This window comes from Hyaena hyaena, unplaced genomic scaffold (assembly GCF_003009895.1).
Source record: "Hyaena hyaena isolate Hyena2069 unplaced genomic scaffold, ASM300989v1 scaffold_240, whole genome shotgun sequence".
NCBI classification, from domain to species: domain Eukaryota; kingdom Metazoa; phylum Chordata; class Mammalia; order Carnivora; family Hyaenidae; genus Hyaena; species Hyaena hyaena.
In genome coordinates, this window is record NW_024080873.1 from 2,338,566 (window position 1) to 2,364,576 (window position 26,011).

The 26,011-nt window shown below is 39.1% G+C and overlaps 1 protein-coding gene across 1 annotated transcript in view; it reads right to left on the minus strand.

Annotated features, from left to right (window-relative positions):
* The window catches only part of ADAMTSL1 (ADAMTS like 1), a gene marked incomplete at its 5' end in the record, with an annotated part of 328,947 nt that overhangs the window by 251,209 nt on the left and 51,727 nt on the right, over positions 1 to 26,011 (minus strand). The window contains one exon of the mRNA XM_039244420.1: positions 3,807 to 3,933. Coding sequence (XP_039100351.1) covers positions 3,807 to 3,933 — 127 coding nt within the window. The remainder of the gene's footprint in view (positions 1 to 3,806; positions 3,934 to 26,011) is intronic.

Below are 26,011 nucleotides of genomic sequence, written 5' to 3' on the forward strand. Positions count from 1 at the left end.
CTGTACCAGCCTCCCGACTACTTTGCTTACTGCCATAATTGGACCAATGGCAGTATATTCAGAACACAGTAGACAGAAATGCTTTTAAAAATAAAGCAAGCCATTCCTCTGCTCAAAATCTTCTTGTTAATTCTCATCTCCTTCTGACTAAAAGCCACCATCCTTACAAAATCCTAGAATATCTGTGCTGTTTTTCAGCCTGTCTCACAACCCTGCTGCTTTCATTATTTCCTCTAGTATTCTTTAAACTTACTTTATTATAGTCACATTAGCTTTTTTACACTTCCAGAAATATGCTGGGGATTTGTCGACCTCAGGACCTTTGTACTTGCTTTTCTCTATGTCTGGAAACCTTTCCCTTGACTTTTGCATGATGACCTCGGATCCTGGTTCAGATGCCACCTTATTAGTGAGTTTTTTCCTTACTAAGGTATTTAGTATTGCAACTCTATGTAACACCCTTGGCTGGCAGCCCATTCCTATCTCCTGTTCTTCCCTGTTTTACTTTTTTTCAAGACTCCTGCCACCATAGGACATATACACATTTTATTTAGTTATTTGTTTTGTCTGTTGTTTTTTTTTTCTGTCTGTCCCTCAGGAGCCTTAGGATATCCAGGGGATTTCAAAGCACACCAATTCATATGAGAGGTTTGCAAAGCTGGAGATATTAAATTGATAGCAAATAGGCTGGCTTTAGTTCTAAGTATATATTGCATACACTTGGAAAATATGTAACAGGGCACAAGCCAATACAATTTGCAAAAAAAAGTGAGCCTTTAATTTCAAGAATCAAAAGTTAATGTTAGTTAAATTTATTCTTTTTTTTGTTGGGCTGGGGAAGTTGAAAAGAAGTGACCAGCAAAAATGGAAAGACTGAATGCTATCAGCGGGCAACCTTTGCCTTTAAAAAAGGGGAAAATGAGCCTTGATCTCTCTTTCTTGTCTGTATTTTTATTAGGCAATTATAATGTCTTTCGATACAAAGATGGTTTCTTTCTTATTTGCCAGGAAATGGCAACCATTGGATAAGTCTCTCCTACTTTTCTTTTTTCCTTCTGGCTCTTCCCACCATGGTCTTTCTCCACTCTTCTGTTTTCTCTTTGTTCCCCCAAGGCCTGATAACATTGAAAAAAATCTTGGACATAAGTTCAGAAGAAAATGAGTTCAATGTGGGGAATCCGAGTGCTAGGAGTTCGAAAAGAGCATGTGGCTGGCTTACAGTGCGTTTTGGCAGAGTGCAGGGGAGAGACCTGGCCCAGCTCCTCCAGGCCTTCACGGGTGGAGAACCGCTCACCTGGCCAGCACACTGGGCCCCGCAGAGCAGCCTAATCTTCCCTGCCTGTGGGTCACTCGTAGTCTGTAAATATAGGGTGGAAGGTTCTTCTTGGGTGGGGAAAACATAAATGAGGCAGTTTGTTCAGCATCTGCTACACATTGTAGTGAGGTCCATGCATATGTTGGGCTTTACCAGATAAATCATGTTGTCATGAGGCATCATCATTGCTCGGGTAAATGAATCAATTGCATTTTGCCATTATGGATAATCATCAGGTTGTGGATTATATAATTTACCTCCTTCTTGGTTGTGAATTTAGCACTTTTCGTTGAAGTATCTATTTGCATACCCAGGGGTGACTTATGGCTCTTAGTTTGCTTCAGTTTGTTCTTTCAGAGCTTCTCCACATTGTTCCAGTGATTCAGGCCCCAGGAGGGTAAGAGGACTATCTATCCAGGCAGAATGTTTAGGCAGAGGTCATGAATGGGTATGGAGAGAAGATTCCCTACCCCTACCCCTGCTTTACAGCAGTTACTGCACAAAAGTGAGCCATCTCCTTTTTTTGCACCCAGCAGAAACTCCTAGATTCCTAGATAATGAGCACTGATTCAATTACATGACACAAATAATTAGAAAGATTTTAACTCTTCTAGGGTTGGTTTTCTATACAAGTGACTTTTAAAATGTAGCTTCTCCCCCTCCCCCAAATATCCCTCCATGACTTCAGAGATTTACAAAAGAATTATACCAGATAGACTCTGGTTTTCATCTTCCAAATTCTTTAATTTTTCATCTTATAGGAAGAAGCTACCAACATACGAGAGAGAGCAAAAACTCACCTGAATGTACTATATCAATGTCTAACTTACCTCATCCTTCATTCTCTCTGCCAGAGTCTCTCTCCCCGACAGATTCACATTTTTCACTGCCTGCAGGGGTGTTACAATGTAGAGTTCCCTAAGCTGGTACTTTCAATGCTTCTGGTGTTTAAAAGTCCCTAGTCTTTTCCTGACTTCTGGGAATAATTCTTTAGCACACACTGCCTTTTCTTCTTGACCTACAAGTCCATTTAAAGCCACAGACCCCACTAAATGTCAATTGTTTTTTTCCCAGCTAGTCAACAAGTAGGGAGAACAAAACCACATTCAGTAAAGATATTCCTTCTCAGTTCCCAAGCCAGGGGCGACATACGCAAAGATATTCATCAAAGAATTGTTGAAGGATTCTGAATAATGTCAAAATCTGGAGACAGTATATCAAACAAGGTCAGATTATTCTACAAATATATGTCTTAGAGTTCAAGAGATGCTTTATTTCTTTTTTAAAAATGTTTATTTATTTATTTTGAGAGAGAGAGAGACAGAGAGAGAAAGAGAGAATCGTAAGCAGGCTCCATGCTGTCAGCACAGAACCTGATGCAGGGCTCAGTCTCACGAACTGTGAGATCATGACCTGAGCCAAAATCAAGAGTTGGATGCTTAACCACCTAAGCCACCCAGGTACTCCAAGAGCTGCCTTATTTCTAGCTATATCTGATGCAGTACCTAAAGCAGTGACTGTCACAGAGGACATTGTATTGTAAAATGATCTGGATTGTTGTGTGATCTGGATTGTTGTTACCGTAGGTATCATGAGAATGTATACCATCTACCCTAGAGAGACCCAGCTGGGCAGACATCTGAGGTACCTTGCCTTGATCCATCTAATTGCCTTCAAATGTCCCACCATAGAAACAGTCAGCAGGTTGTGGGACAGTCCAGCAGAATGAGTAAGTGCTTAGGGTCTGGAATCGGACTCTGGGCTTGAATATTGACTTTACTACTTTATAGTTGTGTGACTCTAGGAAAGTCACATAATCTGTCTAAGTTGCAGCTATCTTATTCATAACCTAAGAATAAGCAACACCTTGCTATATGGTTGTTATAAGGATAAAATGAGATGATCATGCAGAATTCTCAGTGCATATTTTATAATAACCATACATTTACTGTGCCTGTATAGAAAGATTAAGACGCAACAGCCAATAAATGGCTTCACATAATCGCTGGCCAATATTAATCCTGAAAGAACCTGTGATCACCACCAATCCAAGGTCATTTTTAAAGGAAGACATTGTGATTTCCCAGTGGCAAAAGTGGATTCGTTTAGGTCTGCACGCTCTCCCTGCTGTATTCTACCAGGCACACCAGGCTACGTATCAGGCAGAGGCTTGGATACAGTCCATCCTCATGTTGGGCAGCAAACTGCATGTCTACGTTTGTAAATAGAGTGTATCCTGATTCACATGTAGCTCACTCCTGCTTCGCCACAAAGGAGAAATTTCCTCCATGAGGTTGCAATGGGTTACCTGACTTGGTCTACCTACAGTAATACACAAAGCAGGACCATAAAGCTTTCTAAAGTATTTTCAGGTTCATCCTCATTTTGTTGGTGGTGTTATTCCCTAGATGATGAGGAGAGCCAGTATTAAACCAGGGGAGATTAATTAGCCAACAAACCCAAAGATTGCCCCATGTCTGTAGTATCTTACATTTGGCTGAGGAGAGCTGGGATTTATATTGCCCTCGGACCAGTCGGCAGGTGGACCCATCTCCGTTGCAGACTCCACAGTTATCTTCCTTCATGGTGCTTCCCAGCTGGTGATCACAGCCAACAATCTAACAGGAAAGAGAGATGTATAATTCAACCAGGTGGTTACTGTAGGGATCCATTGTGAGGCCCATCATCAACCACTAAATGATTCTCCCTTCACTTTTGAGGAAGCATAAAACATGCTTCCCATAAATGGGAATGAATTCAGCTGGAATTTCAATCAAGCTAAGGAAGAAAATAGGTAAAGATGTTTTCACAGTTTAAATATATAAACACAAGGGTGGGGAGAGAGAAAGAGACAGAGGGAAAGAGATCGGAAGGAGGCAAGGGGAAAGGTGAGGAGGAGAGGAAATCTTCAACTATTGATTATATAGAATTAATTTAAAAAGTCATTCCCACTGTCAATAATTATGATTCACTAAAATGACAAAAATACAATCATGAAGTAACTGTAGCAGGAAAATGTCATCAATTATTTTCATGTTCCATATGTTCCTTAGACTGTAAAGCAGTGTAAGGGCAGGAGCTTTGTATGTTGGGTCCATTGGAGTACACTGATGTATTCCAAGCAACTAGAATAGTGCTTGGCAAACTATAAGCCCTTAATAGATTTTTGCTGAATGATAAAGAAAATGCTTCCTTTTCTATAGCACTTCAACCAAGAGAAACACAGAATCAGCTGATAGAGCAAGATCATTGTACGTGTGTGTGGTAGGAGAGGAGGGTTGATGTGGTAGGCAGCAGAGATAACTAATACTGAGGCCCTTTGTGCCTGGCCATGTCCTGTACCAGGCACAAATATCTTGTTACTTCTGAGAACAATTATGCAAGGTATCTCTCCATTTTATAGCTGAAGCCATAAATCTTGCCAAGGTTACTTTGCTAATGAGTAGCTGAGTTCTAAACACATCTAACAAAACATTTAAACTTAGTCCAAATAAGGCTTACCAAAATCATAAGCACTTATCAAGTATACGGGCAAACTCTTCTGTACTTTTATTCTTTCCTTTCCAGTATTCGAGTTAAAAAATTCAAATCCAAATAGTATCAGGTTGTATCTCTTATATATCAAAAGACTGAATCCACTTCCAAATGACTTCAACTATTGTCTTTGACAAAAATAAAATGAAACTGTAGGGACATTGGAAGGGGCTTCTCTCCAGAAAGTCTCCACAATCCGTTTTATCTTTCAGATATCTGACTGTTAATATGACCTTTCTCTGAGGCTTGATTTCTCTTTTTGTACCTTTAATTAATAATTGCAAACACATGTTTAGGCAAAGGTTTGAGAAATACAATTATTTAGCAATGCATTATGTATGTGCTACATTTTAAAATGTGGTAATGTGTATTTTTTCACACAGGCATACAGGCATCTTTTAGAATAGATGACAAAGCAGTAACTCCTTCAACAATTGTACATTGTTTTGAAATACAAAATTGTCAGGAAAACATACTGCCCAGCATTATGTGGGGAGCAAAGGTGGTTTGGCTCTGTCCTAGGGGTTCATTGTGGTCAGGCTGCAATTCACCTCAATATGTTCACAGGTTGCAGTGAAGTCACTTCAGGATTCAACCAAGGATCATCCATGCAGAGGCGGCACACACTGGCCTGACTTCATTGATATGTTTCTATGGAGCTGCAGTAAAATTATTTTCAAAATTTTTCTGTAGATAAATCTACATAGGAGCTGAGTAATTCTGCATTCACTTGTATTCTGAGCACAGTGCGAAATGCGAGTGCAGCAGAAGTAACTTATTTACTATCTCCACCCTGCCCCCCACCAATCATTTAATCATTTAGCCAACAATGATCAAGATCTACTATGAGCCAGGCACTGCGATAGGAGCAAAATCCAATGGTGAATTTAAGCACAGAAGGGCCTACCCCCCATGGAACTTAGAGACTAGTAGTGAGGGCACGTATTACTCAAATCATCACATACACAAACTGTAAAATGATAATCATGATACAAACTTATAAAGCACAGATACATGATACCCTAAGAACATCAAATATGGAGACTTTGATCTAGTTAGAGAAGCCAGAGATTTTCCTGAAGAAGAGTCTTTTGAGCTGAGATATGAGTGAGATGCTAGAGTTAACTAGACAAAGGGAAGTGTTGCTGTGAGGTTCACTGCATATGTTTTTTTTTTTAATGTTTTTATTTATTTCTAGGAGAGAGAGAGAGAGACAGTGTGAGCAGGGGAGGGTCAGAGAGAGAGGGAGTCACAGACTGAAACAGGCTCCAGGCTCTGAGCTGGCTGTCAGCACAGAGCCTGACACGGGGCTCGAACCCATGAACCGCGAGATCATGACCTAAGCGAAAGTCGGACACTTAACCGACTAAGCCACCCAGGCGCCCCAGTTCACTGCATATGTTAGTCACGTGCAGATACTAGCTAATAAGAAAGTAATCCAAAACCAAAGTTGGCAAAACATGTCCAAAGATTAAACCATCTGATTGTCTTAGTAGGGCTGAATCCTTTGGAAGAACATGGCAATCTTTATTTAGGCAGTATTCAAAGAACCATTGATTCATTTGTTGTTCCTTAGGGTTGGAAAGAGATGGCCATAATTTTACAAAATACTCAGCACTATGGAAGGGTGATAGGCAGTGGGCATGGGAATTTACACTCTCAAAAATTACTGGGTTTACTCTTTAAATTAAATAAATTTCAGGTTTCTCAAAGTATGTAACTTTCTCTGGAAAAATGTTAATGGTCTCTGATGTATCTAAAGAACCAAATAGGAAATTACCATGAAAATCTCTCTCTAATCCTAAAGATTTCTTATGGCTCCAAAGCTATTTTAAGAAAAGAACAATCCAGCTTCACAGATCCAAAGTAGCAGTCTATTAGGAAGAGCTAAATAGAAGATGACATTCTTTAAGGCTAACTTGGGCAGACTACCAACTTTGTGCCCTCGATGTGGGTTTATGGACCTCAGAATATGAACCAAGTGAGTTCTAACTGGGCTTTGTTTAACTTCAGAATTGAAAAGACAAACATCTCCCTCACACACTTTTCCTCACTTTATATCAATTCCTTTTTAAGGTGCCAAAATATTCTAACTCAATTGTTTTTAAAGCATAGAATACTTTATCATCAGATAAAATGTTCTTATTTTGGTCCAAGTAGAAAGCTGTTTGCAGTTACATCCAAAAAAAATCATTATTGACATATCTCAGTCTGTCTCAATCTGTTGATCTGGAATAACTGTTAATTAAAAATCAGTTAAACTGTTACTCTGAGAGCTATCATTAATAACAGAGAAAAAAGAAATATACAGAAATGAGCTTATTTGGCAGTTATAATGACAGATCTCTCTGTGCCTTTGCACATACTACTATTTCTGCCTAGAGTGCTCTTCTCCAATTCTTTATTTAGCAGACTCCTATTCATCCTTCAAATCTCAAATTAAGTGTCTTCTCCTCAGAAAAGCTTTTTCTAGGTTCCAGAGTTAATGGCTTCATTCCTCTATGCATCCTTGGACATTTGTTCATAACTCCACGTGGCAGAGATTACTGGTTGCCACCCAATATCAATCTTCCTTCTTTTTCTCAGTAACAGAACTTCAATTTGGGGTTGCAATATATCAGGTTAGGAGAATACACTTTTCATTGGCTTTGCAACTAGCTTGTAATTAGTAAAATAAAAGTGGAAGGGTTGTGTGAGACTTCTGGGAAGACCTCTTCAGGGAAGCTGATTAGGGCACCTGGGTGGCTCAGTCAGTTAGGCTTCTGACTTAGGCTCAGGTCATGATCTCATGATTCATGAGTTCAAGCCCTGCATCAGGCTCTGTGCTGACAGCTCAAAGCCTGGAGCCTGCTTCTGATTCTGCGTCTCCCTCTCTCTCTCTCTCTCTCTCTCTCTCTCTCTCTGCCCCTCCCCAGCTTGTGCTCTCTCTTGTGCATACTCTCTTTTAAAAATGAATAAACATTTAAAAACTTAAAAAAAAAAAAAGAGCTGACTTAGATGGCCCCTCTTGCCCTTGTTTAACACTCTCCTGTCTTCCTTTTGGCTCCAGTTGTTATCTCAAAAAATGAGACAATCCTGAGAATGGAAGCCTTGCAGTAAGGATGGCAGAACAGAAAGTAAGAGCTTGGTTCTTGAACTCCCCTTGGACTGATCACGCGATGACCTCTTTTTCTGTGATAGAGTAAATCCTTTATGTGCATAAGCCATTATTACTTTGGGGTTTCTTTTATATATGCCCAATTCAAGTAATTGTATAACTTATATTGAGCTTAATCTATTAATCTGTTTGTTTCCATACCAAATTATGGGCTATTTGAGAGGCTGTGTTTCAATGAACTTTGTGCTTCTGCTGTATGGTACAGGGCTTGACATTTGACACACACAGTGAATGCTGGTGAATGAATGAGACACATAGCAAACTTAATGGTTTGTTAATGAAGGTTGTATTGTAAGTTACAGACAGGCAGCTTTAGACAGCAGTCATTGATAGCACACACATAGACAAAAATGCACAAATATGTGTATATGTGTGCTTGTTTGTATCTGTGTACACAGAAGAACAGACACATCATAAGTGACAACTACAGGTCTAACTTAAGTCTCTTTCCTGATGCAGACATAAGAATTACAGTAAAGGGCTAGAATTTTTAACAGACTATTTCCCAAGTGCACCTATGCTCATTATTAGTGAAATGTCATGGAAGGCAATGTTCAGGTCACTGAGTTCCCAGACCCACCCCATTCTGGACAAAACATTAAAGTGAGATAGTGACCACTCATAACTTTGGCAACTGCACAGAATTTTTTTTGTAAAGGGTGGAAAAATAACTGATTATTTGGGCCTAATGTATTTTATTTATATTCTGCTACTAGGTGTCAAGTTGATACAGCAGTCTAATCTCTATATCCAAAATGATTGCACAGTGCTCTTCTTTTTATTTTTTTAACAAAATTTTATCACAGGTGACATAAAAAAATGAAAAGCTCTGAGGTATTTGTTGTTTAAACACCATTAGCTGGTCATCAACTTTTGCTTTTCTATCCTGATTGTATGTTTTTGGCATACATATACATATGTATAAACATAGACATGCAGTCTTCCACCCTATGTTTGAGTAGAACATACACACTTAACACTGCTGAGTTTTCTTCCTTCTCCTTCAGGATTTACTTTGGGGGGGGGCATAAAACCCTCCCTCAACAAAAACTAGATGATACTGTCCAACCTGAGTTGGCTTACAGACTTTAAGCATGTCCTGCAGATTTTAAGCATCAGGGCTGTAGTATGTGCTGATAGGGGTCTCTCTCTTTATTTTACAGAGCTAAGAGCAAGTGAGCAGACAGACCATGAGACTGAAATTCTCTAGACACTGAAATATGTATAATAAAATGTCTTCACTAGGAGCCACAGAAAAAGGAAAGATTATCATCTGAATAATTTGGAGAATGTAAATAAACACAGTCCATAAGCCGATACCATGCCCCAAGCTGACGTGCTCAGATGGGTTCATGCTGGCCACATTTCAGATGGTTTCCCATAAGGACCTCAACTTCTAGCATCAAATACTGAGCCAATGATGTCAAGCTTTTCTTGATCCAACACCATGAGGTAAGAAACTTTTAAATCCCTTTATTTTCAGCACAGGGAAAGACAAATATGGAAAACTAAACTGTGCAAATCTGATCACAGCTGCTCTTATTTATAATTATTTAATTCATATAGAACTTTATGGGGAAGAGTGAGCTCTTACATACATTATAACTCATTTACTATTTATGTCAATAGCGGAGATAATGTAATCTCCAACTTACCTTCAAAAGATTTAGATCTTGATTTGTTGATGCTTTCCCTTTTTACAAAAATGTCTATAGCACACACATATAATTCAAGACAATAAAATAAAAACAAGCACAAATGGGAATACGGAACAAGGAGAAAAATAAGAAAGATGAGTTAACTAGAAATGAGAGAACTATACTGAATGCATGCTGTGAGGTCGTACACATTTGCTAGATGAGGGTTACATGTCTGGAAAGGAACTTCCTAGAAGAGAGGAAAACATGAGCAATTGCAAGATTGCAAGAGTTACGACATTACTGGATCTTTTAGAAAATGTGTAGGATACTGTGTTCCTTGTAGTAGACACTCAATAAATATTTATGTAATGAATGAATGACAAACTGGCTCAGGAGAACCATAACTACTCAGAGTACTGAAATCCTAGCTATACATCTGCTATGAGTTTTCTGAAAGACAGTGCCATGTAACAATGTCCCAGTAACAACTGAACAAATAAACAGAAGGCTTTTCAAAGAACTGGCTATTCAATAGCCTTTGATGAACTCTAGTGGTCAGGGAACATTTGGTTAAAGCAAATTTTAAGAAGCCAAAACAAATCATCTAGGTACAGAGCATTGTGATGGGCAGACTTAATTTAAGAATAGGCTTTATAGCACTTAGGGCAGGGCTGGCAAAAATATGGCACATGTGCATCTATTTTTCCTGCCAGGACCCATGACAGACATTCCCAATCAACTGTAGCACTCTTTGCCACTGAGATTTTATGTGGCCCCAGATCTCCCATGACATTGTACTCTAGAAAGCCAAATCAAACAGACTATGGCTATCATTGGAGAAGACTATACCAATTTACTATTCCAGAGCCAAAGAAATGAGTTAGCTGACTATTTTTTGGATGATTCAACACAAATCTTCCTCTTAAAAATAGCCTTCTTGAACAGTATAATGAAGTGGAGAGACCTCCGGACCCACCAAAGCCCATGTGCTGCTGCATCCCCATGTCCATTGCCTATGTGCTGCTGCCATTGCCACCATGGTCAAGGGATAGGCTGAAGGGGATGCTAAAGGAGATAAAGCCAAGGGAAAGGATGAGTCCTAGAGAAAGTCTAAGGTTATCTACTAAACCTACTCCTCCAAAGTCAGAGCCCAAGGCTAAAAGGCCCCTGCAAAGAAGGGAGAGAAGGTACCCAAAAGGGAAAAGGGGAAAGCTGATGTTGGCAAGGATGGGAATAACTCTGCAGAACACAGAGATGTCAAAACAGATGAGGCCCGAAAGCTGAAGGTGCTGCAGATGTCAAGTGAAGTGTGTGCATTTTTGATAAATGTATACTTTGGTGACTGTACAATTTGAAATACTATTTTAAATCGAGTTTTATAAAAATGCAGAATTTTGTTTTACTTTTATTTTAAGCTATGTTGTTAGTACACAGAACACTTCACTGTTGTTTTGGGGGAAGGGTATACGTCAGTAATAGAATATCCCTGAAGCTAGATTGATATGAGGGGAAAATCCTGTCTCTTGTAGTTTTGAGAAATTTCCCCCGGTCCCCAGGGGGAGAGATTCCTTGATATTGACGCACATTAGCCATCTTGGCACAGATGTTTTGTGGTGTGGCAAAACTAAAATTCTTGTTTATGTCCTCTTCTCCCTCTCTGCCTTCAACACAGACTTGACTCCCTTAAACCCAAAGACCTGTTGAAATCTGGGCCCAAGAAATGGTTCCAAGTATGTCAGGCAATCTGGACTTTACAGTGTCACCACTGAGACGGCATTCCTCAGAAGAGTCCCTTTTTTAGCTTGTGGATCTTCAGATTGATAATTCTGTCATTTTTTCACTTCCTGAAAGTCAGGGTCAGCTTGTGAAGAGTTGTTAAACAATATGCTAAACGTGAAATGTTCACTCTCACTCAACTTTCCCTGTTCAGAGCATCAAATGAAGACATCACTAGGTTTTATAGTGGCTTTCTGATTCTGGTCATCCATTGAAAAATGGAGTTTGAAAGTTGTTGTATACTGTTAATGACTACCTGTCCATGACCTGCCTGAAATACCATGATTGTTTATGAAAAGTATCTTTAATAAAGCTGGACACTGTTTGGCTTAGAAAAAAAATTAACATTCTCTAAAGATCTGAATGATTTCAAGTACAGATTATAACGCTGAGGTTCATGGAAAATAAACAACTTCCCCAAGGTAACACAGATGGTAACTAACAAAACCAAAATTTCAACTTGGGATTCCTGACTACAGATTATGGTAGGATGTCTATGAACCATGAAAAGACATACTATATAATATTTATTATGACAATGACCACAGCCACCAGAGCAGGACTTATGCACAGGGCTGGATAGGTGGCCTCATCTGTACTATGTGACTTGGAAACACATACAGGAAATAAATGGGAAGGCACACTCCCCATCTATACTTGTGCTTCACACCTCCCCAGTATGAGAAAACAAAATCCCTGACCATTCACAAAGGTGCTAATAGTGGTGCATGAGCTATGTTCAGTATTTTCAAAGCCTAATGGAAATATATTTACCTGCAATAAAACCATATAAAGTCCCCCCAACCACCAACCATCTCATTATACATATGAGCTGAATCCAGATCTTTATTGCATTTATTTTTTTTTTTACATATACCAGGTCTTTAAGTCATAAAATGGGAAAACAAATTATTACTTAATACATGCAGTGTTTTGAGTAGATGGAAACTTCCAAAACACAAGGCTCATAGGAAAAAAATAATAAAGAACACCTTTGTGTTACAAGGTTGGGAGCCACTGGTTGAGTCCTTTGTTTGTTGTTCAAATGCCCTTGGGAGGAGTAACACGTGAAATTGTTGATTATACTTAAATTAAACCAAACCAACTGAATATAAGGCATTAGGCTGGCTGTTACGGTGCTGTGGGGAATACACAGAAGTAGTAGGCATAGTCCCAATCTAGGGTGAATGGGTTTAATCAAATAATTTGCTCAAAATAGGTGAGAACAGAAAAAGAGTAATATCTCTAAGACTAAAGGTCATAGGGGTGTGGAGACAGAGAAAGATGGGAAACCCACCTAGACAAGGGAGAGTAAACTAGTGTTTGCCAAACATTTGCCATATGTATCTTCTCACTTAATTGCTTTTTAAAAACTGAGATATAATTGATATATAACATCAGTTTCAGGTATAAAACATAATGATTCAATATTGATATATATTGCAAAATGATCACCGCAATAAATCTAGTTAACATTATTTAATTCTTATAATATCCCTGAAAATGACTTAAAATTATGTCTATTTTACAAAAATAAAACTGAGACTCAGAAAGGGTCGACAACTTGTCCAAGGTCACATTACTGGGAATTGGTGTTGCCAGAGCTGAAATCCAAGCTGAAGAGCATTATGTCATCAGTGAGTGATTCCTCTATTCCATGATGTGCTGGGTTCCTCTTGGGGGTTAGAAGGGCAATGAAGAGATGGGAAGAATGAGGATGAACATGTTTCTGTCAGCCACAGCTTGTTGCCAAAAGAAACATCAGCCTACAGCTCTAAGTACAAGAAAAAGTGGGATCTTTGCATCCAGTAGCTTTGCGAATATATTTTCAATGGGCAGGGTTCCTTTTTTGAGGGGATAAGAGAATTGATTTAGAAAGAAATTAGTTGTTTTTTTTCAACAGCTATACACACATGTCACAGGGAAATACTGATAAATACCTACAGGTTATGAGGCCAAATGCATAAGCTGTAGCTGTCCTATGCTCTAATATACCACCATGTGGGGAAAAAATTATGTGAAGGCATTAATTCCCTTTCCTCCAGGCAAAGATTTTCCAAAGGGCACTTCACAATACATGACAGTCTCTCCTCTGAATTTACCAATCACTGGTAGGCTTACCCAATTTCCTCTTGGATTCACTAGAGTCCTTACAATGGCCCACAAGGTCCTCTATCATCTGAGTTACCACTGTGACCTCATCTCCCTCTGGCTCACTCTTCTTGCTGTTCATCAAAAATAGCACTTTCTTGTCTTAGGATAGCACCTCTGGAGAGAACATTCTTTTTCTTTTCATTTCTTTTTTTTTTAATTAGAGAGAGAGAGAAAGGGAGCACCTATAAGGAGGGGAAAGGGGCAAACTGGGAGAAAGAATTGTAAGCAGGCTCCACACTCAGGGCAAAGCCCCATGCAGTACTTGAGCCCATGAACCTGGAATCATGACCTGAGCTGAAATCAAGAGCTGGATGCTCAACCAACTGAGCCACAAAAACACCCCAGAAATATTCTTTCATAGACACCTCTACAGCCTCCTTTAAGCCTTGCTGGTAACTTTCATTTTCTCAATAAGTCCTACTTTGATCAGACTATTTAAAATTTTTAAAAATATTTTATTTGTTTCTGAGAGAGAGAGAGACAGGCAGCGTGAGCACAGGAGGGTCAGAGAGAGAGGGAGACAAAGAATCCAAAGCAGGCTCCAGGCTCTGAGCTAGCTGTCAGCACAGACCCCTGGGCTTGAACCCACTAACTGTGAGATCATGACCTGAGCCGAAGTCGGGACACTTAACCGACTGAGCCACCCAGGCGCCCCTTATCAGACTATTTAAAGCTGCATCCCAGACCCAAGCTCTGCACTGCTCTATTTTTTAGTTCTACGGCATTTCTTTTATAATCTAATTTACTTACTAGGTTTGTTGTTTATTTTCTGTCTCCTACTAGAATATAATACCACAAGGTTCCAGTGTCTAATAATATAACAAACGATGAATAAAAATTTGTTGAATGAATAAATGAATTCTATATATAGGCAAGACCAGAGGGGAGAGAGATGTATTATGTTTCAAAGAACTTTCCTCCTTATTAGAACATAATAACAGCTTCTACTACTTAAACTCTCTGCTACTAGTTCCAAAAATCAAAAAAGAGCTGTCAAAAAAGAAAAAGATTTTGATGGATGCATCATTTTATAGCATTATAATCTCCACTGTAATTTCCACTTGTCACTTTGCCTATTGTGTTTCAAGTCCTTCATCTACTACTCCAAAATTGGCTTAGGGTATAAATGGTTGTTACTTTCAAATGAGTCTCCCTCTTCCCTCTTTTTCCACTAGGCACAGTGCTCTAGGCTTCACATCCTAACTTTGACACCAGCTCTGGGCCTGGGAACTCACTTTGTACTTGATCTCCTGAGCATCTGATTCTTGGTTCTTCCAAAGGGACTCTAGTTTGGACGGTCCTAGGCCTGACTCCTCCTATTACTCTGTGTGGGCTCTAGCCTTTTGGCTGGTCATCTGGCTGGATCAGAACCATAGTCCTCCTCTATCACCAACCTACCCATCCCCACTCTAATCAAAGGGTAGGGACTTCAACCACCTCTGTGGTTAAAGTCTAAAGGAGGACTCATTGCAATAAGATGTGACCAGGTGCTGTTTTTTTAAGGGTCCTATTTCTATCTTCTCTACCATTTGAGCTAGAGATATTTTCCTGTGCTCTTTATTAGCTTGCTTATGTTTGCAGTTCTAGAGATGTTGGGGGGATTGGCACTGGTTCTTTGATGTCTAACTCTTTACATTATTAAGCAAATGGAAGAAAAGGGTGTCAATATTAGTGTATGAGACAGCTAATAGAAGGAACAGTGAATTTCTTAGATTGCAAATATTTTTAAGTTTTTCCAGCACTGCCTTTCTTGAGATCAAGAATTTAATCTACTTAATGGCTGGATAAACATACCCTGAAATGGAAAAAGAGAATGACTAAATCTTATTTCCAACATCTATTATATTTATTAGGTGCTCCTGATCTAATTTATTTTTCTCCTTTCCTATTTATTTCAGGGTATGGCCAAATTCTTGTGTACGTTTATTGCTAAAAACATATGGATTTTTTTGCATATTGTTTTTAGTTAAATTTGTTTGTCTAGTATTCTTCAGTAGAAATTCTAAGAATTATCCTAGTATAGACATAGACTAGAATTCATTCTAGGCACATGGTCAGCGGACTTTTCTTTAACAGGCTGTCTTCTCCCCTCCCCTGCTTCCAAAATTAGGGTGTCTGGAGAATGCGAAACAAAATTATACAAAGGCGTGACCTCCGGCCTTGCTTCTGTCTCTTAGACTGTGAAGTACCCAAGAGGGAAAGTGTTGAATTTGGCCTCATTTCACATGGCATTAACTATAATTCTTTGTGAATTGTGGTGACATCATGGTATACTTTGACATCACTGCTCAGGCTCCCTTCTGCTGCTGGGCATATAATACATAGTTTTTGTTCAAACACAACAGTCCTTTGTTGAGAAGAAAAGATAGCAGCTGGTCTTCTGCTTTGGTACAAATGTGGATCTTATTGGAATGTGTCTGTTCAGTAAGTCACCACAAAGTAGTCATTCTGCTATGATAGTTAGAACTTACTCATACACATAATTCTGGAAACTTCTGTGAAAATTTACATCTAAAGAGTTTAAAAATTCCAGATGTGGCCACAAGTCAGCAAAATTCTGCATATAGTAATAATGCTCTCATTTACATGTTCAGGTATGTTATCTGAAGTCACTATTCAAGAAGTAGTAGTAAGCTTCCTGTATGACTGTGACAAGGATAGAGGTGAAAAAAACCAACAAAAGGAAAGGTAAAGAGGGACATATCTGTCTCCCAAAATACTTCTCGTCCCATTACCATCCAAGCATCTGAGATCTCCAGCCAGGAGGGCTTCCACCATTCCCTGGCACTCAAATCAATTTCTAGTTACGTCTCCAAATATGTGACCTTATTCTAATTTGAAGCTTCTGGGCGGTGCTATTAGTATTCTGATTCAAAGTCAGTCATAAGTGCCCTCAGTTGATATTTCCTTTTCCTTTCTTGGATTCTCCATTAACATTTCTGCCCTAGGGTAAAGCCTGATAAAATTGATCAAAATAGAGCTTATATAAGAGTTTATAAAAAAAATATCATCTGTCAAAGGCCTCCAAACTTCTGTCCCATATGGCTATAATACTTGCACAAGGCAGAAAAGTCTCAGATCAGCTTGAAAAACTAAAAGTCGTTACTCTAAGATTATTCCCAGAAGAATAAGTCATATCACAAAATATTTGGATGGGATAGTAAACTTATTTTAAGGAAAAAAATTCATTGTTTTAATTGGTTTACTCTTTCAGGGAACAAATAGAGCCATGACATGATCCTCAGTTCTACCATGAGTCTTACAATTGTTTAAAGTATTTGATCCCCACCTCAAATGCTTAAGACCAACAGGACCGTAGTGCCCCATCTCAGTCTTTTAACCATACATTGACTCCCTTGTCCATTTCTTACCCTGGAATATCATTACTTATATCAAGGATCTACGTGTTGTATAGCTCTTGATCCATTCTTAAAATACCCTTCCTTAGCTCTACTTCTAGACCACTAACCTAGTTAATTGAAGACCACTTTCAAATATGTTTAAGAGAAGAACAATCACCAAGCTATCTATTTGTCAACACAAAAGAGATTTCTCCAATTCTGTCTTCTAAAACCTGAAGTCTGGGGCAAAACATATTTTCAGAGGCTGGAGCAAGAGTTTGGGGTCCTGTTTTCTCCATGGGAGCCTGCACCCATAGGAATGTGTTAATATATGTGTTAATATGACAGCTGAATTTAATGAAAGAGAGTGGGTAGTCAGCAAGTCCGATTGCTCCAAGAAATATTCAAAATCTATTTGTGTTAATGGGGAACAAACTTTGAATATGAAAGTGCGAGCCAAAACAAATTAGTTTTTTTTTTTAAAGGAAAAGTAGCCTGCTTGAAACTGGGAATTAGAATTATTTCCCTATGCATCAGCACAGGGGCATGTGTACCCCTGTGTTTATAGCAGCGCTTTCAACAATAGCCAATTTATGGAAAGAGCCTAAATGTCCATCAACTGACGAATGGATCAAGAAAATGTGGTTTATATATACAATGGAATACTACCTGGCAATGAGAAAGAATGAAATCATGCCATTTGTAGCAACGTGGATGGAACTTGAGGGTCTTATGCTAAGCGAAATAAGTCAGTCAGAGAACGACAGATATCATATGTTTCCACTCATAAATAGATCTTGAGAAACTTAACAGAAGACCATGGGGGAGGGGAAGGGTAAAAGAATAGTTAACAAACAGATAAGGAGGGAGGCATAAAAGACCCATAAATACAGAGAACAAACTGAGGGTTGATGGAGGGGAAAGTGGGTGATGGGCATTGATGAAGGCACTTGTTGGGATGAGCACTGGGTGTTGCATGGAAGCCAATTTGAGAATAAATTTTTTTAATGTTTTATTTATTTCTGAGAGAGAGAGAGAGAGAGAGACAGCATGAGTAGGGGAGGGTCAGAGAGAGAGGGAGACACAGAATCTGAAACAGACTCCAGGCTCTGAGCTAGCTGTCAGCACAGAGCCCAACGTGGGGCTCAAACCCATGAACCGTGAGATCATGACCTGAGCCAAATTCGGACACTTAACCAAGTGAGCCAACCAGGCACCCAGAGAATAAATTATATTTAAAAAAGAATTGTTTCTGAATCAGAATTAGCAATAAACCAATCAAATAACAGTCACAAAGTCCTAAGAGAGGCATGGACTGGCTGATTTTTAATGGGCCTCAGGTTCCTAAATCTGATGTTAGGTTACCCTCTGGATTACCCTTTGGTGACTGGATTGAGTGGGAAGAAGACTGATGGTTATCTACTTGGTCACCCTTTCAAACTCTATCTAGGCTTGGGAGTTCATGATAATCTGTTGTATTTTTGCTGAATCACTACAATACTGACTGTGGCAAAAATAAACTGCCCTTTCTTTCATTTTAGACAAAACCAAATTCACTCAAAGGCCTTGAGATAAAAAGAAATGACTGCAAACATTTTTTCCCATTGAGAAAGATCAAGAAAATTCCACTAGCCACCCACTCACATTCATAAAAATGAACTATTATTCTTTCCTATAATAGTTCTAGTTGAAAATCAGCTGAAACTATAAATCTCAAATGTGACCAAATTCAATACTTAGCATATGTCTAAAACTTCACATTTAAATTTAGAATTTAAATTTTCTTCTGCATGTATTATGTATAAGCCATATAAATTTTGGATAATTGGTGTATATTTAAAAATACATAATGTGTTCTTATCAATACATCTGTGTGAATCCAAAGTAGAAATGTCCCCCAATTCTGCAAGGCTGGGCCTACCAAAAGCCACATTTGCTAGAAAAACATGATTTAACCACTGATTTTAAGGTTTTCAATTACTATCATGTCAAATGGATTCTGTGCATGGTTTTGACCTAGTCTTTATGCCATTTTCTATATTAAAATTCCACTTTTATTAAAGTTAAACTATTTTCTATAGGTGCAGGCATGTTATAAGGAGTCACTTATTGGGATATTTATCAAAGAATAGATGAAAATAGTTGTTAGTATCAGCATGATAGTTTTTATGAATATGGTCCTGCCCAGAATATGTGGGCATTGAGTTCTCAGATGATTTCTAACCTCGAGTTTTAAATTATTTCTAATGAAGGTGTAAAGACTAAGGACACATAGAGTTCCCCTGTCACTTGCCTCAGCAAGGTGCGGTCTTCCCAGCTGAAGTCCCTGAAGCCTCCTGTTTTGTGGTTAGAGTTGTATCAGAGTTGAAAGGAAGGTTGAAAATAAATACTGTCAGCCACAATTATTCTGAAGTATAATTATCCTAAGAAATTGTAGACTATGGCAAAGGATGTTATCTCACTTGCAAAATCTGATGTCAAGAAGAGACAACAATAAATAACTAGTGAAGGGGATAGTATCATGCTTCTCAGGAAGCCACAACTATGGGCCAGGTACTGACTGATGCTTTGCTGAGTTCATGAAGACTTACACAAACTGACTGCACAGATGACAAACCTAGGTGATTTCCTTTGTCACCTGTCTAGAAAATGGCAGACTTGGGGTTTCAACCTCTTTGTAATACTTCATTCCTATTACACTGGGTGGCCTAATAAACAAGAGGGCTTTTTAAAAAAATTTAAATCCAAGTTGGTTAACATACAGTGTAATAATGATTTCAGGAATAGACTTTAGTAATTCATCACTTACATATAGCACCCAATGTTTATCCCAACAAGTGTCTTCCTTAATGCCCCTTGCCCATTTAGCCCATCCCCCTACCCAACACCCCTCAAGCAAACCTCAGCTTGTTCTCTGTATTTAAGTCTCTTATGGTTTGTCTTCCTCTCTGTTTTTATACTATTTTTGCTTCCCTTCCTTCCTGCTTATTTATTTTGTATCTTAAATTCCACATATTAGTGAAATCATATGATATTGGTGTTTCTCCAACTTATTTCACTTAGCATAATACACTCTAGTTCCATCCATGTTGTTGGAAATGGCAAGATTTAATCCCTTTTGATCACTGAATAATATTCCATTGTATATATACATATATGTACCACGTCTTCTTTATCCATTCATCAATCAATGGACATTTGGAGTTTTTCCACACTTTGGCTATTACTGATAGTGCTTCTATAAACATTGGGGTGCATGTGCCCCTTCGAAACAGCAATCCTGTATCCTTTGGATAAATACCTAGTCATGCAATTGCTGGGTCATAGGTTAGTTCTATTTTCAAATTTTTGAGGAACCTCCATCCTGTTTTCCAGAGCAGCGGCACCAATTTGCATTCCCACCAGTAGTGCGAAAGGCTTTGCACTTTGAAGTCAACGGTGTGTATATTCAGAGGAGTAGGGAGGAAGTAGCAACTTCTTACATGAGAGCACACTGTTTTAAGACATAGCTTTTCAGGGAATGTTTGTACCTCTGCTTTAAAGCCTACGCTATTATATATCAATAACGTTCACTACGTTTGTTTCTTGGACCCAACTAAGAACATTCAAAATGGGAAGAAGCTTCTCAAGGACAGTCTCTTGGGACACAAAAACTTCCAAAAAAAGATTCCAAGGCTTTTGCCAATAGTATTAAGCCCACTCACCCCCCCCCCCACCCCCCGCAACTTTATTTTCAATGCTTGCCTGTAGCTTGGCTTTGGCACAAAGTCAATTATCTTAAACAGAGGGAAAAACATCTCCAGTAGCAGTTGGCAAGACTAAGGGGAAAGATTGGGGGGAGTGAGGAGGGAGAAAATGGAAAGGAACTGAACTCAGCCCAAACACAGCTCACATCTGGGCGGCCTGACCCAGCAGAGACCTCCAAAACCCTGCCAGTGGCCACTGAATACGACCTCCAGGTGAACTTTTGATTTGTACCACGCAGTATCAGGAAGAAAACCGAGAATCCTCCAGTACCCTGACTTGAACACCCAATTCACACAGACAGTATCTGCCTCCGCTTCCTCCACCCAGCCTGGGTCAGAGGCCAATGCGTGAGGCAAGAAGGATGATTTCTGATGTCGAGGTACCTTTACACGCGGCCCGGACCCTCTCTGTCAAAGACGAAATAAAAACATTTGGGAAGCATGTGAACAGAGTATTCTCACATTAGTTTTAATTTGAGGACCTCACACGGTTCCCCAAAGCAGGAACACTGGCAGCTTTAGCTCCAGAAAGGTTCAAGATGCCTGTCACACGGCAACCACAAGTACAAAATGAGAACTGACCGCGGGAAGTGTCCGTTAGGTGGGAAGCTAGCATCCCACTTACGCTCCTCAAAGACCAATTCTGTCTCTGGGCCTGAACCAAAAGCTGACTATCCCATTTCCATAAAAATTTCCTAAGGTGAGGGCAGAGTCCCCTGCTGAATATAACCACGCATTGCTTTAAAATGTGTATACTGTCACGGTTACATTCCTGGACTAAGTATTTATCTGATAGTTCCACAAGACCCATTTCTTCTGCAATAGGATTAAAACTTTCTTTTCTTTTTATTATTTAAAAAATAAAAATTTTTAATGTTTATTTTTGAGAGAGAGAGAGACACAGAATCTGAAGCAGGCTCCAGGCTATGAGCTGTCAGCACAGAGCCCGATGCAGGGCTTGAACTCGCAAACTGTGAGATCATGACCTGAGCCGAAGTCAGATGCTTCACTGACTGAGCCACCCAGGCGCCTCTAGAACTTTCTTTTAGACATAGCTGCTTTCTCAACTACAATGCTAGCCATTGGGTCTAATTAGATCTTAAGAAAAAGCCTCCATTTTGCGAGTGGTCATTTAAATTGCAGACGTGCATTCAGCCTGCCAAACATGTACGCGCTATCATAAATCAACACCCGCATACAGAGCAGGCTGCAGTGCTCTGAAATACCTCATTGGTATGCAAAGGGGCCCAGCTATACTTTTTTTTCTTTCCTGCAGACAGCATCTCACTATTTTCATGGTTATTCTCTGAGCTTGAGAGCAGCAGAGGGAGAAAAGGTAGGGAAGAATACAGATTCCAGGAATTCCATGCCCAAACTTTTGTAAATTGTCTAGAGAGGCTGAAGAAGTTTCAGGGCCATGATCTCCATCACAATGAGCAAGCACTTTACTGAAGACCCTTTAAGGGAATGTATTGTCCTAGCTGTTGGAGGGTAAGCAGCTGAAAAGTCACAGCATGCTTTAGAGAGCTTTATAAACTAGAAGTATGGGTATAAGAGGAGTCGGCAGAGCTGGTGAGAATGGAAAATGGTACAGCTGCTGTGGAAAGCACTATGGAGATTCCTCAATAAATGAAACATAGGATTACCATATGACCTAGCAATTCCAGCTCTGGATATGTACCTAAAAGAACTGAAAGCAAGGACCTAAACAGATACTCGTAGGCCCACATTCATAGCAGTATCCTTCACAACAGGCAAAAGATGGAAACAGCCCAAGTGCCTACGAGCAGATGAATGGATAAATGAAATGTTGTGTATACTGTTAAATCAATTAAACAAGGAGACCAGTAGACTGATGAGGCTCTAATGTCTGGGAGCCTACCTAAGCAAACTTAGATCTAAGTCTATACATGCCTCAAGGTTACAAAATCAAAACAGTAAAGACAGTCAATCACTAAGAGCCAACTATGCTCTAAGTTACAGCCAATCAAATAATTCCTTTCTTTGCTTCTGCACATTCTTTAAATAAGTCTCTCCCCTGGCTCCTGTTGGTAAGTGCTCCCAACCATGTCCAGTGTGATACTGCCTGATTCTAATAGGAAAACATCAAACTAAACTCAATAGTTTTAGTATACCTCAGTTTATCATTTTAACATTTCATACAATGGAATATTATTCAAGCTATAAAAAGGAAGGACAGTCTTACACATGATACAACAGGAATGAACCTTGAAGACTTTAATCTAAGTGATATAAGAGACTAAGATGGCAAATACTGTATAATTCCAATTATATGAAGTAGCCAGGATAATCAAATTGGTAGAGACAGAAAGTGGAAAGATAGTTACCAGGAGCTGAGAGAAGGTGTAAAGGGAAGTCACTGTTTAATGAGTATGGAGTTCCAGCTGGAGAAGATAAAAACATTAGGGGATGAATGGCAGAGACGGTTACACAACAATGTATATGTACTTAATGCTGGTGAACTTGAACTGTCTATCTAAAATGGTTAAAATGCTAAATTTTATGATACATATATTTTACCACATATAAAAACTAGGAGGTAGAAAAGCAACAGACACAAATAGTTAATACATAGATGGAACTGGGTAAAGAAATACTTGCATAATAGTAAATTCATGCTGATATTTGTTTAAAGTTTTTGAGAACACAACTTTGTTGTGATGTCGTTACTCTAAAACCAGCTGGTCCTATTAGACTTTTTCTGTGTGCACATGGACAAAACCCCATGTATCTGCACTCCCTGCTCTTCCACTGAGCAAGCTTTATATGGACCCTATCATACCATATTGCTCAGTAGAGAATAGTATGGGATACTATAATATAGTACAACATAGTATAGGGTAATAATGTATAGTATAGCACAGTATAGTAGAGTGTAGTATAGTATAGTGTAGTGTAGTATAACGTAATATAATATAGTATAGTGTGGTATAGTACAGTACAGGGTAGTATAATATAGTATAGTGTAGCATAGGGCAGTATAGAATAGCATAGTGTAGTATTGAGTGATATAATACAGTATAGTGTAGTGTAGTATATAGTAGAGGACAGTATTGTGTGGTATAGGATAGTAGCTTTGGAGCCAGATGGATTAGAATTTGAATGCAAACTCTGTTACTTATTAGCTGTGTGACCTTGTCCATGTTCTCACGTTTCTCGATGTCTTGGTTTCTTCTATAATATAATTCCAATAACACCTCTAGAAGCTGTTATAAGAATTCATTATAACAATGAAAAGCCCTTAAAGTGTAACAATGGGAGAAGCTCCTAATACCATTAATTATAACAACAAATATGGCTGGGGAAGCTGTAGAAATGAGAAGGGCAAGAAAATAGAATGCTAATGAGTGTTTTTAAAAATTGTTCTCTGTATCCTTTAAATCTCAAAAATGGAGCTCTCATTTTACATAAAAATATTATAATTCATTATTCAGGTGAATTAACTTGCCCCCCTCAGAAGCTGCCCACCAACCTAAAATATGGAAGGAAGATGGGATGATTCAGAATATGTATCAAACACTTAGAGAGAAATCACCACCATGAACACATTGGGTGTGCCCTTAGCCAGCCACCCAATCGTGCTGATTCTCGGTGTCTGACCTACTTATCTCCGTGTGTCAAACACCTCTCAATGAGGAAGAAAAGTCTTGACAGACTAGATACAGTAACAGATTCTCTACAGGAGCATATTCCTTTATCAATATGGACAACTGAGAATTGTCTGTCTCTGTTTGAAAGGGAGAATAAAAGGTTTTATATACTAGCTTTGGGGTACAGATGGGACTGGTTTCTCATCAGCCTAGAAAGGGTTGATGGAGGAGGTGAGATGTGAGCTGTGAACTAAGGAATGGCAGCAGGACTTTGGAACAATAAAGGCAAACTGCCAACTCCCCCCCCACCCCCAAATCGGAAGCAGACTAGAAGGCTGACCTGGGGCTTGAAGCCAGGTGGGGTCCTTATTCTAGTGGTGGTACTGTGCTAGACACATTCTTCCAGGCTGCACACCAGAAACTTCTTCCTTAAAGGCCTAGAGAAGTCTTGCTAGAATCCATTAAAACATTGTTTGAACCCTGGTGAACTTTTGGCTGAGGAAGAGAGGAGGCTCATGTTTGCAGCAGAAGGTTCATCTTGTCCTGGTACAAAAAGATTTTAGTATGAACCAAGACAGAGGTTTTCCATAGCTTGTCTATCAATATTAACTTCTGAGCACTTCCAGCCCATCAGATTCTCCCACTAAGGGATGAAAGATGCACCTTACTGTCCAGGGAAAAGAATGACTCAGGGTGTAACTACTCTCCAATAGGCAGTTGGCAATAACAAAATCATATGCATTTCTTTTTTTTTTTTTTTTTTTTTCTAGGAGAGAGAGACACACACAGCGTGAGCAGGGGAGGGTCAGAGAGAGAGGGAGACACAGACTCTGAAGTAGGCTCCAGGCTCTGAGCTGGCAGTCAGCACAGAGCCCGACGCGGGGCTCGAACCCACGAACCGTGAGATCATGACCTAAGCCAAAGTCGGACGCTTAACCGACTAAGCCACCCAGGCGCCCCAAATCATATCCATCTCTTAAGACATTTTAAAATTTATGAGGCCACACTGTAGTACCTTGTTAGAATTATTAATAATAATGGAAGATGGTAGAATTTTAAGGCAACATGCAGAACTATTGCCTTAATAGATTATTTACTATTATGGAAAAATACCTGGAATATTTCTTAGACTGAATTTCTAAACAGCTAAAAGTTTGGATTTTTCAAAGTTCTAAGAGCTTATGTCAATAATTTTATATTATCTCACAGAAGCTACACACACTCAATAAAGTCTACTTTTATGTAGACTGAATCCCTGATTTAGAAATATACAAGCAATTTATAAAATTGTCACCATATGCATAGTCATATATAGCATCCCTAAGAAGTCCCTAGTGGCCATGACTGTATTCGTTGCTTTATCCCCTAGTCAGGGCTAATTAGGTCAATAACAGAGACACTTGGACTAGACCAAATTGTCTCCCGGGGATTTGAAAAGTGGAGACAGAGAAAGACAGAAGTCTTCCTCTGGATCTGGGCACATCTGTAGCTAAGGACCTCAAAGCTGCCCTAGTTGTTATGCTTCCAGATGTCTCGCCCTTCAGCTTGCCCTTTGATTCTAGCCACCCAGTAACTGTTTTTCTGAATAAATAGTTGATACTCCTATCATTGATCTATCCCTTCAATAACCCTTTCTTTTGAATTTTAGTTGAACAGAATACGTTTCTATTTCTTGTAACCAGAAGAACTTAAACAAAGAGATATATATTTTTGCTAGGAGGGGCATTTTTTTCTTAT